The following is a 20,293-nucleotide window of genomic DNA, read 5'->3' as shown; positions in this document are numbered from 1 at the left end:
AAGATATGCACAGTTTCAGTATCTTGCAGTTTTTCCATTTGAAGAGGCTTTCCCTGTGCGCCAAATCAAACCTATTGTTTCCCACCAATTCTGTATTAGTTATGTTACATTCATAGGCAAAATAGGTTATTTTCTTCCAACAGTTTTTCAGGCAAACTCCCATGTTTGATGAAGTGCAGCTGGATTTCCTGTTGGCTTATGGAGCAGCTATGGGATCTCAATGGCACTTGCAGAGCAAGCATAAAATTAAAAGACCAAAAAGATGCATCTCCCATATTATCACTTAAATGAGTCTCTTTTTTTGTATTAAACAGGACTTTGGAATTACATGCAAAGGTTCCATTTTCAGTTGGAAAATGCTGAATTTCAGCTGGTGAGTTACAGCTCCTAAACCTCACATCCTGCATTATGGACACCAATTACTTTTGTTCAAGCGACTTGGGTTCCTTACAGGTTCATGCTCAGGTACATTCTAACAATGCTTTTTATGCTCATTTAATAGTCCAGACCAATATTTACGCTGGAACTGATGAGACAATGAGGTTCCTTCCATTTGCTTAGCATTGTGTTTTGTACTTAATTTGTAGAGAAAAGTAAGAAGAATATTTTTGGGGGGTCTAATTCACACTGTCTCACTTTGGGCATTTAATTTCCATGTCTGTATTAGAAGCTATTCTCTACATATTAGCAAAGGAGGCTTGTGAGGATTACTAAAAGTGACTTTTTTTTTTAATAATGTGGACACTTGAGAAGTAAAAAGTTAAATTAGATCTTCAGATAGTTTCACAACAAGTCTAAAGCAGCTACTAAAGTGATCACTGAGGTTTTGATCTCTATCAGGGGTTTGGGATCCAAGTTTATTTTGGTAATCTGGGTGTAAATTAAAACTCGTCTAGATTTGGGTGAATAAATCTTGAAGGACTTGAGAAGATAAATATTTGTCTTTTTTTAAAGCTCCACACTATCTATCAGATAATACACTAAAGACATGTAACAATTATATACTTAAGCTTCTCATCCAGTTGAACATGGAATGAATGGGTAAAATGAGAATCATCTTGCCTTTTAATAAAAATGCTCTAGTGTTATACCGGTCATTACTACTCTGTGACTGCTGTAAGTGTGCATACAAAATGGACCACTGATCACATTCCCACTTATAAGTTCTCCTTTCAGGAAGTCAGAATATCAGAATAGATAATTCATTAGACTTGGGGCAGAATTGGGTTACATTCCCTGTAAAGTGGCTTTTTCAGAAAAATATGCTTTCTGATACTTATTGTTAAAAATTAACAGAAAAGATATCTCTGATATTTTTTTAAAGCAATTTCTCCTCCCCAATATTATCTAATAGCATTTACTATGTGATGAAATAAAAGGAGGACTTGGCTCCTTCCTGATAGTCATTTAGTTTCTGTGAAATATTAACACATAACCAGTCAGTATGCTCTGCTGAATCATTGTTTTGAAGCAGAATAATAAAATGTGCCAAGTCATTTCCATTAACACTCTGCAAGTTTACTGCACTGGTGATTATTGACATCTGTGCCAACTCTTCAAACACATTAGATTACATTTGTTGATTTTGTTGGGAAACTATAACTCTTCTTCTCTGGGCGTTTGCTGGGCTGGGCACAATAGTCAATGTGACTTTGGAGACACTGGAAACTACCCCACTCCTTGTGTTTAACAGCACAAAGTGTATTCCCTCTGTTTCTCTGTGAAGAGAGTTCACAAGTTTGGCAGCAGTCACCAGTTCAATTTTACAGCTCCCTATTAATAATAAACCCAGGTGGATGAAAAGTTTGTTCAATTAAAAAATAATAAAAACTAGCTGTACAAGCAGGTCCTTTTTTGTGATAACTATGCTAATAAAGTCATTGCCACCCACCTCTAAGTACTCTGCTCTTGACTCCTTGTTTGCTTTTGACCTTGAAAGGTACTGTGGTTTTATAATGCAAATATGTTTGCCAAGGAATGGAGTTTACTAAATTGCTATTGTGGGGGTTTTTTTGTGTGTGGACTAGGCTGAAAGACATGCATGCTTTTGCCCCGGATTTGCTTCACTGGTTTACAGTAAGGTCAGTTCCATAGAACACGGCTAGACATGCAGTGCTTGCAGCGGTCAGCCTGGCTTATATTACCTCTGTGGCATTTCAGCTGCAGTATGCTCTTACATTTCTGAGAAGGGCAAAAACCTCTGTTGTTGATGACTTACCTCTTTAATTAAGGATCCCATGTAAAGGGCAGTCAGTGGAGTTTGTTCTGCTGGTTTGACAACCACCGTGTTTCCACAACAAAGGGCAGGGGCGATCTTCCAGATGAACATAACCAATGGGAAGTTCCACTGAAAGACGGGCGAGAAGGTATATCCTATTTCTAACACATCACCAAAATGCCTTTGCTTTTTCTATGATAATAGCGCAAATTGTCAATTGGGTGGTTGAACTCTTTGTTGAACTCTTTTCAGAATGAAGATGAAAAAGCAACTGGCAAGCCCTGTTATACAAAGACCAGTGATTTTGGTATATGTGAGTCCAGGGGATCCAAGGTTTTAGTTTAAAGCTCAAGAGACAATAAGTGTACTCGTCTAACAAAGCCTTACAGCAAGTTGCTGGATTAGTGGTGAAATTGGGAGTTTTGCTGTCTTAAATGATCGCATCTGTCATCAAGTCAGTTTTCTAAGGCAGACAAGGTAATAACACGTAATGCCACCCCTGCCCTCTTCCCTGGAGTTTTCATTGGCAGCTCTCTATTGTGGTCAGTCCAGCCAGATTGTAAAGCAGCTGACTCCTTTGGACCCCATATTCAGTATGAGGGACAATGTGGCTGGGGGAAAAATGGGTTGCCCCTTTGAGAATATTTCTAATAGTTTTGGACCCATTGAGCCCATGAGTCTCAGCACAAAAACCACACTGTGTGCCTTACCTTTATGAAAGTGGGGAAAAAGACAGTTAACAGTTACCTATTATGTCACAAAGGCTTGGAGGATTACACATGCAGCTGTTCTTTATATCTCTCCTTATCTTATTTCAGTCTCATCCCACCCCCAAAAATAACAGGAGCACAAATAACACAAACTAAGGGATTACAAGGTTTTCTATCTTCATCATTAAAGTGGAACTGTGTGAGTGGAAGGGAAACAGAAATGACAAGCTAGCAAAAGTGTTTTGCAGTGTTCACATAGTCCTCAAAGTTTTTGGTTTACATAAAAACCTCCTACTTGGTGGGTTCACATTTCAATGGAGAGAAAACACATGTCTGAACAAACCTGATAGACAAGCTGACTATTTCAGAACCTGGTAAGCTGCTGAGCAGGTCAGATCAGGCTGCTCACACCTACCATGTGCAAAGAGGTGGGTGGATTAGGAGTGTCTAACACAGATAAGCATTTTCACAGCAAAATTGAAGCTGTGTAGACCTCACAAAAAAGTTTAAAAGTTGAGTTCCTCAGTGTTTTGGCTGTTCAGACTAAGGCAGATCTTTTGAATCTTCAGTTAAAATAAGTGACTTCAAAACTGGGAATTTAGGAGCTTGGGAACATACGGCGTAGTATCACCGTGCTTACTGGACACATTCTTTGTGTTGTTACTTGTACCATTAACATGGTGAATGAGTCTTAGTCATAAATAAAGATCCAGCTGTCTGGATGCTGTACAGAGCAGAGGAGATATTCCAGGTCCTAAACAGGTTATTGCTTATAGGCTGTAAATATTCCTCTCTTGTTTATTCCTACTTCTTTATTTCTAATTCTTTCAGTTCCAACAAAACAAAATTCTGTCATTCAAACTAATCCATCAGTCAATCTTTTGAGATTTATTTTCCCTCCATACACAAGGAGGAGAGAAGCAAGGCTGGATCAGACTGACTTATCAAAATATCCATGTTGTAGAATTTGATGAGTACATAGGATAGTCTATCTTTCAGGACCTGAAAGTTTCTGATCGGTAATGTTTCACAGATGCACTCGCACAGACAAAATTTCAAAAGCATTTCCATTTGTAATAGGAACATTTGTGCTTTACATAAATGGCTCCAACTTACAGGAATAATTTGACCACACACACCAATAGGCTCATGTCTTGTAAATGTAAAAAAGTTTCCATCTAGGGGAAGAAGAAATAAATTAGACTTTCAAACAAAGCATTTGTGAGAAACAGTTAAATGAGAAAGAAGATAAAGTTGGATACCAAACTTAGCTGGATACAATTTTACTTATAAATGATATTTTCAAAATCTTAACTATGCAAAAAACCCCAACCATAAAGTACATCTGGATTCAATATCTGCTTTCTTCATAGCTCCAAGCTTTGATTCTGCCAGTCTGACTGACTTTTTGCAGTGATAACCCTGCTTCTCAATATGGTATGCACAACACACCAATGAGCATTCCTCATTTCTTTTTTCTTTTATCACCTTTTTTTTTGGAAAGTGTTCTTTTAAAAGCTACTTGAGATCCTAGGTACATATCAGACATTTTTTAATATTAGATCTTAGCTTAAATCAAATCCATTAAGTAAAAAATTCTCTTTGATTCAAATAAACATGTGTTCCATTAAGCCTAGTATAGACATCTACATGATGCAAAAAAGTTGGAAGTATTTATCACTCTGGTTTTCCTTAATTCCTTCTTTATTACCATTCTTTTCTTTGTCCTTCTGAGAGAAGGCGGCTAGAAATAATGTTTTCATAGAACTGCTTAATGGGAGAGGGAACAGAATGAAATTTTAGCAAAATAAAGGAATGTTTCCTCATTCCTATCTCTTAGTACTCTTCCTAATACATTATCCAACAACTGAAACAAATATTACTGTTTGTGCTAATCTTAACTTTAATAAGCAAATACCTGGTTTTTATTACTGTACCATTGCATAAACTACACATTGCTATGCAAAAGTAACTTACCAGACTTCTTAGATGTACATACAGGCTAGAATCTTTTGGTCAATAAACAGTACTTATTAGTTGTGCATAGAACAAGAAATAAATGTGAATAACTGCACTAAAGGTTTAGAATGAGAACTTTGATAAATCTTAAATAACTTACATTAAGAACTATCTAAAACTATTTCCATTTGAGATATTTTTTGTGTTGCACAAATTTTAGAAAAAGGCAGTTTTTCACAGATCACATTGGTTTCAGTTCTGTGCTTTTGTTATCTCAAAACTACTCACCCATTGGAACAGTACGCCCATGGATTTTATCAGCCCAGCCTGCACAGTAGCATAATGTTTTGATACAGGCACCTAAATCCATTAGGTAGGCAGTGGAAAAGAGTTTCCCACCATCAATAGCTTCCATTGTCTGCAGACAACAGCAATTACAAAGTTAATATAAAATATTGATAATGGTTTTCATGCTTGTTCTTTGTAATTTAGCTTTTGGTTGTTCAGTTCAGAGGTTTTCAGCTTTAGTGCAAATATTTACATTAATTCCCCTCTGAAGGATACTTAGCATTTGAAAAACCAAAGGTAGCAATTTACAAATGAGAAATTTTCATGATACTTTATTCACAGTGAGCTGTGCAGATGACATGTTCATGGCACATTTGTAATGGCAAGATGTTCTGAAAAAACAGTAACATTTCTCCATTCTGAATCAGTTACACTCTTTTAGTTTATATTAAATATTCTACAAATGTAGATGAAAAGACCGACTAGGAGTCTGTGCAAATAACTGATGCAAATAAAATGAGTGGCCTCCCTCAGTCTACTTGTGCTGACACCCAAGGTAGGCAGTAGTTTCCTAGAAATAACAGTCACATTAACTTAGGATCCCATGCTGTTTAATTATTAAGGAACATCTTTCTAGGTGCTTAATAAATGCATGATTAGCAACTTATATGAGCAAGACTCAAAAGCATGGAATAAAATACCCACAAATATACCTTGACTGCTTGATGTGCAAAGCAAAGATCTGAGCCATCAAGAACTCTCAACTAAGAAAAAGTCACTATGAAAAATACATACTTATACAGAAGAGGCTCTCTTTTATTGTCTAGCTACTAACTGAGTGAACTAACCGGTGTTATTTGAAACCAGGCCTGACTCTCCATGCTACGGATCTCCGTGCCAGGCAGATACAAACTTTTAGAATTATAATCAGCAAATATTCATTCAACATCTATAACTTTACAGCTGACCAATTTTGTTCCACCCACAGTGCTTTAATGATCCCACAGAGACACCAGCACTAAATAGGGTTGATTTCCAGCCAAATCTAGGGACTGTAGTTTGGATTAATGCCATTTTAATACCCCTAATTGCTGGGACATCTAGTTAAAGACCATGTGCAGTTCTTAAATAGTGTCAACATCTTCTTGACACTGCTAGAATTTTTTTCTCAAGTTTTCCAGCTCGGGACCTTCAGCTTTGTGAATAATCCTGTTAGGATACTTAGTAGGAAAACCCCAAACTATAGTTTCAAGATCTAGTCAGATCTTAGAAATATTATTTTCTTTTCTAAATTTGTTATTTTGTATGTCCAAGGTTCTTTAGCATTTCAGACTGAGTCTACAGACTGATCCTGCTAGTACAATGTTTCACCTTCATGCCTGTGAAGTCCGCAGTTTTAGTTAACAATACATTGCAGATATCATACTTGGGAAGAGAACAGAACAAATGGAGAAGCCAGGAATGCTTGATGGCTTTCAGCAACAAGGAAGTCACTAAATGAGATATGCCCTTGCCATTTCAGGCAATATATCCATCACTGTGTTGTTCTGTTTAGACATGGGAGAAAATTCTTCCCTGGCCTCAAACTTATGAACTCTATAGCTTTGAACACCATAACAGACTGAAACCTAAAAATCAAAATTCTCAGTGGCTCTTTTAGTACGTTGCTTTGACTTATTTTTCCAGTAGCCGACCTACAGGGCTGTTGAGCTTCTGGAGCTTCAGGAGAGGCATCTTATCATTATATGAAACACTGAAATGGAATAATTTTGATCCTGGCCAGATGTATGAACACAGGAAAATGCCTTTGCAATGAGCTTTGAGGGTCTATTTTGACCTCTATTGTTTACAAAGCTATTTGCTATTCCATAGTACTAGTTCTGCAGTTAGGATAAGCTGAGAGTGGAGAAAATCTCTCTTCATTTTGTCAAAGTCTGAAAAGCACTTCATTCACACACATTATCTAAAAGGGAAAACCAGTCAATGATGTGAATAAGGTGTAGGAAATAAAAATAAAGTCAGTAAAATAGAAACTTGGGAGGGGCTCCAGCAAAAAGCAATACTTTCATATTATGAAAATGGCAAGTGGGAACAAAAACTAACTTAATGTTTCAGCTTTCCTGTGGAAAAAAAAATAAATTTCTCCATCCTCTTTGCATGTGTAATGCCTTAGGCTGTACAGTAAAGAAGCAAATGCCAGCTTAACCAGTATTTAACTGATAAGGGGGCATACTTTTCCTATTAAAAATGTAACTCTTAAAATTTTTTCTCTCAACTCCAATAAATCTAGCATTGTTAAGGACACCACTTCTAGGCACTCAAGTTTTCTCCTGAGAAACTAGATGACTCTCAGTTCCTATCAAGGTGACAAGATTCATTTAGCGAAATAACTTGGTTGAAGAAAAGTGTAAATTTGACAGTTGCAGACTTTGGAGTTCAAGGAAATAACCTCAGTTCCTTTCAATTTTCATTTTTCTTTTAAAAAACTGTTTGGGACACATGCAAGTGTCTTCCTATACTACAGCTATAAAGACAATAGAATGGGCAATAGATTCTTTGCAGGTTTTACATATTTTGAAGCTTTAAATTTTATGAGCTTATCAACGGTGTGGTTTGGAGCTAATGGCTAAATACTTCAAACTGTGACTAGATCAGTCTGGGTGATGATCCTGAATGTTGAATACTCCTCCTGCTCTCTTAAACTTTTGACACTGTTGGCAGAAAACCAGGGTTCATCTTCAGGACAGTGCAAACAATTATCCTGCCTAAATGTTATTTCCAGAAGGTGCTTGAAATATAGCAAAGAGATTGTCTTAATGGTAGCATCATATGTGGGGTTTAAAATAAGAGGGGGAGTTACTACACTTCGTCAAATTGGTGGTGCATTTCTATTTTAAATGTTCTTTCTTGCCTTAGTACACAATTGGTAGGTGGTGTTGCTATAACTTATGTGTCTGCTGTTAAGAGTAGTGAAACAGTGAATACACAGTCGTTGGTGAAGACAGGACATCATTCCCCATCCCCCATGATCTTCCTACTAATAAGTAATTAATTGCTGCCTTTGGTTGTGGTTGAGGTTTTTCACTCACTGTCAATTGCAAGCTGGAATTAATGAAGGACCAGTGATAACAAAATGTATAGCCATGAAATTCAAAATTTCTCCCAGTTCTTACTTGTATCATCTGTAAGCGCTTACCCAGACTTTGAATTTAGGCCTTGGTTCAGGCTTTGGTTTAGACAAGTGTTAAGCATGTGGTCTTTGTTACTGTGTCCTTAAGAATCAGCAATTGAAATTGTATCAACTGTAGGTGGCTTAAGTATCATCTTAAAGCTAATCAAATACTCAAGTACCTTGTGGATGAGGGGTGTCAATAGACCAGAGTGCAAGCCAGTTTAATGAGGTCCATTTGCAATACAGATGAAAAACGACTATTGAGACAGCCTGACTTTCCAAGGGTTTAGCATGTTACGCTTGCTTGTATCATTCTTTAACAATCAGGACATAGGCTTTTTTCCCAGTTTTTTTGTTCATGTATCATACTCACAGCTAAAATCAGCCGATCTCTTTCGACTAAGTCAGCTAGTTTATTCAAGAGCCTTCCTCGCTCTGAAGCATCCATGGTACGCCAGGGTGACCCAAGCTCAAAAGCTTTTCTAGCTGCTTTAACAGCCTTGTCTACATCTGCCTGTGAAGAAAACAGAGAAACGTTTATAATCAATAATTGATTCAGTCAACAGTCTTGTTGGTTGTTAAATGTAAAAGGTGCTTTGCAAGATAAATAAGAGACACCAACCTCAATCTAATGGGAATTAGTACAGTAATTTTAGATACAAAGGTTATTTTCATTCAAACACTTCTGCTATCATTTCAGCAATGTGAAGTTCTATGAGAAACAGATGGGTTCTTAAAGCTTCTAAAATAAAAACGTATTAAGGAACTCTATTTTTAAAACTTAGATTTTCAAACCCTCTGCCTTCTAGTGTCTGGAATTGGGAGTTCGCCCCCCCCCCCCCCCCCCAGTTACACTGCTGATGCAATTTAATCTCTTTTTTGTACAAAGAGATGCCCAAATCTGTGAGTTAAATATTTAAAAGTACTCAACATTACCTAAAAGTGTCTGGTGGTGTGATGAAGACCAGGTTAGAAAAATCTGTTCCTTAGAATGTTTCATAAAACGAACACAGATTTATTATTGAGGAAGACAAATCAATGCATTTGTTTTTGAAAGTTTTAAGGAACATTTGTTTTTAAAATAATTTTAACAATTGATTAATTGACCAGGTTTAAAATGCTAAGCCTAAATATTCTGAAGCCTAAGCACTGTTTTTGCATTAAGCAAGATAATTTGTCAGTCCATTGATGCTTTTTTATAGCATAATTTATTATTTATCATTTGGCTTTTGCTATAGCAGGAAAATCTACAGTGAATTATATGAAACTCTTTTCTGTGCAAGGGTATTCCAGGATGTAAAAAACCCAGTTAAAAATCTCTTGACAAAAGGCTTTTAGTACATGGAATTCTTCTGTATTTCACAATTCTTGTAAAACTTTTCCCAGGAAAACAATGACATAAAAAGGAGTGGGGTTTTTTTTGTTAGAAATTAAAAAAAAATTTCAAGGAAAAAAAAGGAGGAATCTATACATGGCACATTTCCCTGAGCAATTTCCATGCATTGTTTAAAGGATTTCCTTCAAATTTTTTTTTATACTGCTGGTTGCTAGAGTCTCCTCCAGGGAAATCACTATCAAGGTTGACTAAGTCAGCAAAGTTGACTAAGTCAACACCCAAGTCAATTGTTCTAAATGTGAACCAGATCTTGAATCTTTAACTGATGTTGGCAGCCAACAATTAATTTTTAAAAGCTGGGAGTGGGGTGGATGAGCGGCTTGGAAAGCCCACCACAGACCTACTAGGCAGGAGGCCTACAGAACTTCTGAAAGTTCTTTTTAGGAAGTTTGGGAAAAGATAGGAAGGATCTCTACAACTAGCACAGTCACTACTATAGGGTAATACCGACCAGTCACCTACATCAGGTAGCTGAAATCTACCTGATTAAGAATTGCTTTTCTTCAGAATCTGTCAGAATGTCATCAAATACCTCATCACTTATCTGTGACCCAGAAAACTGCATTCAATGAATTTTTAATTCATTCTATATTTTTCTCATGTCTTTCTATCATAAGTATTATACAGCTTTGCAATATGACTTGGGGGGTGTGCCTTGGCCTTTACTGGAAAAGAAAAAGGGAAAGCTGTAACTCGTACTTGTGTGAATGATGTAAGTTAAAATGAAATACAGTGCCATGTGTTCTTTTGACTACAAGTGCAGAAATAATTAAAACCAGGAAAAATTATATAAAGCTAATATAAGTCTATGAATGAAAAGTAAGAAAAAAAGATGTTCCTCAACTGTATGAAATTTAATTTGAGTACATGAATCTACACCATGAGCATAAAGACTGATAGCTCCTTTGAGAGCTAGTTTAGACTTTTTGTAGAAGTACATTTACTTTACATCCCACTGACCATTTGTTGAGCTGCTTTATTATTACTAGGGGCCTTTAGGATTAGCAAATGTAGCTTGAAAGAGCCATCAAACTGAAAGGAAAACAGTTCCCACCCACATATGTGTCTGAGCTTTGTAATCTCCACTTGTTTTTTTTAAATACCACTGCAAGGCAGTGTACAGCCCTTTGTCAAACCTATTGTACACACAAATTAAATTCCTAAAATCTCTTGGCTCATTATCTAAAGACTAGGCTCTAGAATATTAGGTTCACAATGACTGTGTAATTTACTAGATTTGTACATTTCAATTGGCAATTTAGCTAATAGCAGTTGTCATTACACATTAGTTTGCAAAATTATTGGAGAGAAAGCAAACCTGTATGTCGAAAGGTATTATCTCTTTATTTAATGAGTTGTTAGATTGCTTGTAAGGAATGAGAGGTACAAAAATTCTGAATGGTAAGTGAACAGTTGCAGGTCATGGGTAATTTAATTTGAGGATGATCAAATATCAGGCAAACCTGATTTGCAATGTAATTTGGTTTTTAAACATTGAACAGAGAAGAGGTAGAAGAAGTACCATTTTCCATAAAAAACATGTATGGTTCTAGTGCAACATGATTCAGAAGTTAACAGCATGCTTATAAAATTCTTTGGCTGAGGACAAAAAGAGCCTGAAATAATCTCAGTGACTCTGAGCACTGTATACAGGTAACTGGGACTAAAGAAAAGCAAGAACAAGACGTTTGAAAAACTCATGATTAGATATATGAAATTATCCAAAGCCAGAGTCATGCAGACTTTCTCAGCCATCTTTGTCTAACAAAAAATTTAAAAAGTGTCTTCACTATGACCTCCTTAATAACGTGTGGTTACTACTGCTCATGTGCTAGACAGATAGCGTTTGAGCCCAAGTTTATTAGGAGATTCATGATGAAATTACAGAACAGAGTAACTAAGATTCAATGAGCACAGGAAGTTGAATGAACTGGGTTTCTATGTATTTCTCAAAAGAACATTTCATTTCAGAATGAATCTTTTTACAGTAAATTACAATATTCTGAAAGTGATCATGCGTATTATATTGGCAGTAAATTTTTGGTGAATTTACAACATAGATAAATGGCTTATAAGTTTTATAGTAGTTCTCATGGATAAAAAGGTGCTTAATGGACAATTTGCTGCTAAGTTTAAAGAACACTTGTTATACAAATCATTCTAGATATGCGTATTTCTTGAATAAAATGAACATCAAATGTCATTTTGTGAGAAACGTGAGGAAATTTTCTCACTTTTGGATATAAAAATTAGACTTTGAAGGGGAAAGTGTAGAAAATGAAATAAATATTTGCAAGAACCGAAACAATAATTAGAAAACCAATTTTATTTTCAGTCACAGTCATCAGTTTTTGTATAGCTGTGAATTGGAAAGAGAACATTCACGTCTCATACTTAATTTTCTCACAGTTTATAAAAAAAAAATTCTTCTGTCATCGGTTTTAAAACTGTTTAAGCAACATTGTCTGTTCTATTTAAAAAACTACACCTCCTACTTGATAACTTATGTTTATACTATATGGTAGCACTAGGCAAATTGTTTTCAGAAGAAAAATACACAATATAACAAAAATACAGAGCTGCTTATTTGAGGGCTTAGGTTTTCATTATATCTTTGATTACATGGTATCTATCTATAATTTTCCAGTAAGAAACCTCATAAATATAAAAAATAAATATTTATTTAGAGGTGTCAACAATCTTTTTAGTCCTCTGTGTAAATTAATCAATTCAATATGCTGTAAGGAAACCAGTTTTGGTGGAATTAGTGTCTATTTGATAGGTTACCTTCAGCTTTAGTCTTTTTTAGGACTATGTTGCAATACATTTTTCACAAAACCAAATATTTGAAGGGGGCAGTATGGAGAAGACATGTTCATAGCTAAAAATGCTGATGGTAATGATCATCTTCGCAGAGCCTATGTGGGAAAATGTCAGCATTTGTCCACTTTATGTTACCTATAATGAAAAGCCTTGTATAAATGTGTAATGAACAGATTACATCACTGTGTAAGGAAAAGCCAGGAAAAAATAACAAAAAGCCCAATTAAATTATTAGATATCACAGATCAAAGATAACAAAAAAAGCAATATTATTAATGAAAAAAATTAACAAAAAATATTTCTTCAGAACCTTCCTCATATGAGCAAGATCCTAAGAGTAAAGCAGTTTTTCAGTGTTTGTTTACAAACAATATTGAGGCTTAGTAAAAAAGTTAAGAATTATTTTTGCAGAAGAAGGTATACAGGATGAAGTAGGTACATCTCTGAGGTGGTGTTTTACATCAACACTGATGGACGCATGCCATCCTGCTTTTAAGATGCAGAATTGAATTTAAAGCTAGGGTTAAGAGCAAGAAAGAAAACCCTACCTTGTCGCCTTCTTCAACCTCGCAGATTTTCTCTTCAATTGCAGGGTTAAAGACTTCAAATTTTTTACCACTGACTGAATCATGCCACTCATTGTTTATAAATATCTGCAGAGGAAGAAATAGTGCAACAATATTAGTAACATATATATAGTTGTTGTCTTTTATCTGCTTTCATGAATAAATCTATCTTTCATAACTGAGAGCTGCCTGATTGATAGGTACCTGAATTAAAAATGGAATAGCTGTTTCTATATTATTCTGAAGAGATGAGTAATCACTTATGCACTTAACCAGTAAAAGGTTTTTAAAATTAACTTCCTTTGGAGAGGCAAACTTTCTCTCTCTACATGATATTTTCACTTTGTTTCATATCATAAAAAGATACTGTTGCAAAAGGGTCCTTCCTATCTCAAACTGAAGTCTGTGATGTACAAGGGAGGTACCGCCCTAAACGACCTACCTAAAACTACCTGGGTTTCCTATGCTCACAGGGTTGGTAACGATGGAGGGGCTTTCTGTTACATGTCCTGACAGAAGTAAACGCAATTCTTGGGTTTAGTATATACAGTACATGTAATATCTTGGAGAGACTGTTTTATTTAGCTTTACTTTGATTTCTCTTCACTCTCTCCTGCCAAAAAAGAAAATCCCAACCAAGAATAATCAGTTGCATATTTTTCTGAAATTAAAGTCAAGACTAAAAGAACCCCGCCACAGTCAATTGAATGAAACAAAGAAAGAACAACTTAAGCAGAGTAAAAAGCAAGCAAGTATACTTCTCTATTTTCATGTTACAGGAAAAAAATAATTCGAGATTAAGGAGGGGCTCTTTTTCACCAAAATCCTCTGTCTTTGTGGATTGGTGCATCATTGAATGTGATCCTGACCAAGATTTAAAAGCAGAAACATAATGCTCTCAATCTTTCACAGGAAAAGCACAGTTGACTCCATTAAATAAAGATAGGAATCATGAGTCTAGAGGAAATGACTGATGATTCACCAGAAGTACACTGGTAGCAATCTTAGAGAAAGTCTAGACTGTCCTTGCTGTTGGTAGTTGGTGCATTTCAGAAACACGCTCTTAAAAACACACTTAGCAGCACATATTAGGAGAAAAGCCCTCTCTTGTATTATAATTGTTGCCTTGAAAAAATGTTGAATTACTTTATTGATGAAATCACAAACACCTATTTCTATAATTGCTGTTTTTCTGCCTGTCCTAATCTTATAAGGAAAAGAGGACTAACCTTCCAGACTGAACCAACACATCCCAAAATGTTTACACTGGCCAAATTAAAATGTCCAAGGACTGACAATGAGGGGAATTTCAAGGGTAGCTTATGGGCAGAAGATGACTGTGGTCCTCAGGTACACATATACAACTCAATTCGTCCTAGATGAAAATATATGGGAAACAGTGGCACTTCTGATCATAGTTTTCAAAGCTAATTCTTACTCCTCCTTTGGAAAGACTATTTGCAGGATCTCAGTCTGAACATTTTCACATCACAATGCTGTTATTTCCCAGGGATTATACTATGGATGCCAGAAGTGGGGTTGTGCTGTGTTACTGTAATCCCACACTCAGCGTGTGAATATAATCATACAAACATACAGCAAATGTGGGTGCTGACAGTGTATATGCCCTCATCGCTCAGCAGGATTACAGCTGATTGTCATGTATATGGGGGCTCTTTTCTCTCCCTTCCCTACCTGAAATTTTCTCTGTGAAACACCAGGAATTCAAACCTTTCTGGTTTTGGTCTTCAGCACATGTTGCAATTCCTGCTTTTAAAGGGTGAAGCTACTTGCCTTGTATGACTTCAGGCTTTGACGAGATTATCCTTGGGTAACCGTTTTAGCTGTTGTTGCTTTATTATCAGTATGACTATCTTCTGTTTAAGGTGATCTTAACCATTTGGTGCTATTAATTATTTATTCAGTAATTTCTATCAATACCTTGATTACCTCCAATTTAATGGTCACAGCTATCAAAACTTTTGTCACCCTGACATTGGTGGCACTTCCCTACCTCTCATTCAGCCTTTAGGCATAAAATGCAAACATTCTTTTCTTATTCTATTACTGCCAATGTCTGATTTTTATTGTTTGAATTGCAAGGGGTATTACAGCAAATTAATATTACTTGTGTCCATTTTGATAGTTTTTTATACTTCATTCCAACTCTGAGGATCTCTGTTATGTCTCTACTCTGATTTCCCTCAGCAGACACCACCACTCTTGATTTTTCTCCTCCCAGACATTGTCTAACACCTTTTACTAGTCTGTTGCCTTTGTGTGGAACATCCATATACCAGGAAAACCAGGCCAGCATGCATTGCTTATTTAACTGTTTTATCCTGACTTTACCTGACAGGGACTGGAAAAAGTCTAAAATTAAAACCAAGAAAATAAGCTATAATTGTTCTTTCCTCAATCTTGCTAGAATATCCTGACTTTTTATTTTAATAGCTTTCTATTTCAAGCTTTTCATAGAGTGCCAAACATATAGCTAGCAATTAAGAAGCACAAAAGAACAACAATTTCACAGCAGCTGGCCTACACCAAAGTTAATCGTAACAGCTTACCCAGCAGCAATGAAATTTATACCCAAAGTTAATTTAATAAACGTTAGGAACTGTGTCCTTACTCAAAGATTAAACTTTTATACTGGCTGAAAGCACATTGTGTGCTGAATTTACTTTGCATGGCTGGATCAAATACCATCAACTCTTGATTGCTACATTGCTGGTGCACTTAGAACAAGATGTAAACAAAGCAAGGTGGGCACTGTTGTTTCCCATATTGAACGTTTATGATCCGTAAACTTTTGTGCTATAATAACACCAGATATTCAAACCTAGGCCCTTTTGAGTGGGAATAAGTAATTGGCAAGGTACTGTTACAGCTGAAGGAATAATTAAATGTTTGAAACCCTTCTAAAATCTAAATGACATCAGTGTCATACAAGAATACTTTCTCCAAAGACAGAACAAAATAATTCCCACCATGCCTGCTTTACTTTTACTATTAATTTTGTTATCTGTTTGATATGGCACTTTCCTTCTCTTTCAAGTTCTGGTGTCCTAATTTCAGTTGTGCTATATATGCCTTAAAACTATGTCCAAAAAGGGTTTCAGGAGTGAGCAGTCCTGAGTCTCTGTAGGTTTTTGGTTACTGAATATTAATAAGACTGTTGATGAAATCTGTAGAAATTAGTCTGATTTTCCATTAAAACAAACAAACAAAGAAAGAAATAAACCACTGCAATTGTTCCTGAATAATCAATACTTTTCTATTTTGTAGGGAAAATATGGCACCATACACGCTATTCTAAAAAGGTAAAGGTTGTCCTTTGAAAGGTGTACTTTATACCATTACTAAAATAACTATAATATTTCTGAATTTTGCCTTCTGTCATATTAAAGATGATACAAAATTAATTGATTCCTCAATTGCTAAGTGATAGAAAATAAAACAATCTACTAAAACTATACTCTACTTTAATTGTAATTACTGAGAAGTTACATGACCTTACACAGCTCTGAAAATTTAGAGGACAAGCAGAGAGAAGGCTAGGGACCTCTGGGTGAAATTTGAGGTACTTATCTCTGTTCACAAATGCAAAACAGAACCTGGGCCTTACCTGTAGATCTGTGTTACCCTAGAGCCTACCATCGCTGAGTCACTGCTGGTAAAATTGTCAAAGTGGTTTAACTTTTTATTTATTTCTGACTCTGTAGGTCAGCCTTGAAACAGAAAGGAAAACCTCATTGGAAAGATCTGATACATGGCACAGATGTTGAAAAGTGGATGCTATGTTGCTACCAAGTGTGGTGTAGGCTGTTCTTTAAAGTGGACATGATAATGTGTACAGTCCAATGTTAACAGTACCTGTTATCCTCTGTCTAACCATCTCTGTGATGTCTGGGTTCGGGTCAGTGTTGAAATGGGGTCGCCACTCTAAGCCGCTCTGCCAGTGCCTGAGCCCACCTTCCTGCTGCTGATGGACTGGTGCTCTCCTTTCTCACTCTCTCCCAGTGCCGCTGTGTTGCTGGCGTGCATGGGAGATCTTGATCATGCTTGTCATCGAGACCAGGGCAAGCTCTGACTGACTGTACCAGGTATTTTGTGCTCAAATTGTGCCTATTCTCTTTAGCATCATGGCATCTTGCACCACCTTTAGTCATGGCAGCTTAGCTGTGAGACCAACTAGCAGAAAAGATGTGATTCTGTTTTCTCTCCGTTAGGATAAAGGACCCACTGTTGCTGTTCAGACTAGCAGGAACATTTAAGTAGAAAACCAGAAAATACTTTTGGGGAGGCAAATGAAAGCAAATGATGGCTGACTCAGGGTGGGACAAAGTCAAGACACCAAAACTGCAGAATAAATGCTTTTTGTCACACAGACCTGGGATTTAAACCCTGCCACCACAATCACATATGTTATGAAAACATGACAGCTTTCAGGGAACAGATTTTTTGCACAGTATTGAAATTGCTTACACTGACTATCTGAGTGGTTGTTAATAATTGGTAAACAGTTTGGTAATAACTATCAAGATCAATTAAAATATTATCTCTGAAGGGATATGGTAACAATTTCCTATTAATATATTCCTGTATGTTTCTGCTTGTTTCTATGTGGGCACCATATATAGAGTGTCATTGCTGCCTCCAACCATCAGGACTGACCAGCAAACTCCTGATTTAACAAAAGCTCTCAGGGAAATAAATATGTAAGTCCCTGGAAATTTCAGATATGTGATGAAGTCGATTATAGGAATACCCAGACAAAATTCTGAATGTTGTGAAAGGGCAAAGACAGCAGTTAAATGGTTAATATGAAAAAAGCCATCTTTAGTAACTAGGTACATTGCCAAGAAAAGAGACAAAGTAAAAGGTAAATATTAACATAACACTGCTATGATGTTACAGTATGCCAAATTCATATCTGTCTGTGAAAGGAATAATAGCAAAACATACCATTTTTGGAAGTTTTTAAAGTATTTGTTTAAATATTACATTTATTGCACCAACCAATATCACCCGTAATATTAGTTTAGAATATCTTTCTTATTAATGTTTCTAATACCATTCCCATTTAAAACATAACTTCATTATATTAAACACATACACAACATTGTATCAAGGCTGTATAAATCGAACTATCAAGTGTCTTTCGTAAGATAGATAGCAGTCTTCATATGCAGGTATGAAAGTCAGGAAAGAGGACGAAAAAGTCAAAACTCTCCATGCAAGCAGTGTTACATACATTGCAGGCAGCTGCACTCATAAATGTGCATGCAGCCATGCTCATTTAATGCTGTGGAGCATATGCTGTGGAGCATATGCTGCGAACAAAGAGGATAGGGATCTCTGAATCCAGGCAACACTGAAGTACCAGCAAAGAGCAGCCTCTGGCAACTCCCTTGTCCTGATGAAAAAAAAACAATTGGGATCATCTTGCAATAGGTTACAGTGTTTTGTCTGTTAGTCAGAACTCCACTGGCAGCTTAGATTTTTTTGTGCTGGTTTGTCAGACATAAATGCAAAAGACCTACCCTTCTGTTGCACATGCTGTGCAGGGGGTTGTCTGTGATGACTGACTGTAGCCCATGGGGTTTAGGGGCTGCAAATTTATTTTGCAAGGATTTAGAAAGGATTTTGTAACTGTTATTTCACTGGTATTTTTAGGAAAGATGATGATTTTTATTTCAACAACACAAAGAATTAATGACTTTCATACTTCTTTGCACTAGACCTGGAAATACATATTTCTTTTAGATGAGACTGTACACTAGTAAAGCTTAATATTTAAAATAGAGCCCAGGTAACTGGCTATTGCAGTCAAAACCCCTCTGATCAGCTTTATTCCCCAGTTTCAGAGTGCAATAAAATCTTGATTCTCTGAAATGATTGATTTCAGTTCAGATAATCTGATACCATTCACCATTTGGGGTTGAAGTTACCTGCCAGAGTACAATATTTCTGTCATTGTTTAAACAGTTGATTTGGTCACTCAAGTGACCTGAGCAGAGAACAGGGAGACAAGACCTGCTCTTTGCCTTTATTTGTCATCCCAGTGTTTTTTTTCCCTTCAGTCCTTGCGTATTTTGAAAGGACCATGAATTCATTTTATAAAGTATCTGCTAGATGGGAAGTGCCATATTTGTGTCTGTGCTGCATGAGGAAAGAAAGTATTTAACTCTGGACAGCTTTGTCTCAGATGGACCACACCACAGCTCTGCTGAAATAGATTTTAGGGCCTCTACATTAGGTGTCATCACCTTATGAAAAATAATTTCTTACTACATCTTCCTTAGAATAAAGATCCCCTCTTCGTGAGTTTGATATTGTACAAAGTCTGTACAGGGTTTCAGGCCTCAATGCTTCTGTAGAAGTGACTTAAAAGTGTAGTTTAGAGAAGAAAATACTTCATTTCTGATGTTGCAAAGATCCTCTACATGATCACATATTCAGCATCTGTCTATAACCTTATTCTTCATCAGGGAAGAATTTTTATGTAATTCACTATTATTGTTATAAAACATAATCCATACTATTGAGATGTAGTCAAGAAAATTAATAGAACTATTTAAAACGTGGACTATCCCAAACTTAGCTATTAAGGGTAGCTTTATAAATATGGAATGAAATGTCTAAGCTATCTTCTCTTTAGATACCAGAAACTCTTCCAAACTTATGGTACGAGAAAAAGCATAACCTCTTCCCACCATAAATCTGTCCTCTGATAGCCTACAACTCTTGGTATGATAAAGCTTTTATTGACAATGCTTGTCAAATCAGCCCAGCTGTCTGTTTCACAGAGCTAAAAGCAATCACCAACAACTGCTGCTCAGCTGACTGCTCACAAGCTTTCTAGTGCAGACAGTAAACCAGGGAATGACACCACCAGCATTTTTTTAGAGGCCAGGAACAGTGAAGAGGCACCAGGGCTGTGGCTGGGCTCTTGCATTCTGGAGGCAATTCAGCATCACTCAGGTGAGGTGATGCACAGTGCTGAAAAATCATTGGCCCGTATTCACACCTGCTCTTATAGGTTTTGGGGGTCATTCAGATATGCTTGAGTTTGATGATGGCAATAAATCTTACAGTTACATCTAAATGTGAAAGAGATTTGTGGCCCAAGAGGACGCTCATTCCAAGTGCTATAAG

The 20,293-nt window shown here is 36.4% G+C and overlaps 1 protein-coding gene across 1 annotated transcript in view; it reads right to left on the bottom strand.

The window, feature by feature from the left end:
• ALDH1A1 (aldehyde dehydrogenase 1 family member A1) overlaps positions 1-20,293 on the bottom strand; it is a 53,006-nt gene that overhangs the window by 12,350 nt on the left and 20,363 nt on the right. The window contains exons 5-9 of the mRNA XM_059834012.1: positions 13,115-13,219; positions 8,721-8,861; positions 5,176-5,305; positions 4,045-4,106; positions 2,219-2,347 (exon numbers count right to left, since the gene is read on the bottom strand). Of these exons, the coding sequence (XP_059689995.1) occupies positions 2,219-2,347; positions 4,045-4,106; positions 5,176-5,305; positions 8,721-8,861; positions 13,115-13,219 (567 nt within the window). The remainder of the gene's footprint in view (positions 1-2,218; positions 2,348-4,044; positions 4,107-5,175; positions 5,306-8,720; positions 8,862-13,114; positions 13,220-20,293) is intronic.

This window comes from Gavia stellata, chromosome Z (assembly GCF_030936135.1).
Source record: "Gavia stellata isolate bGavSte3 chromosome Z, bGavSte3.hap2, whole genome shotgun sequence".
Classification (NCBI taxonomy): domain Eukaryota; kingdom Metazoa; phylum Chordata; class Aves; order Gaviiformes; family Gaviidae; genus Gavia; species Gavia stellata.
The sequence above is the reverse complement of the archived record's forward strand: the minus strand, read 5'-3'. Positions and strand labels throughout refer to the sequence as shown.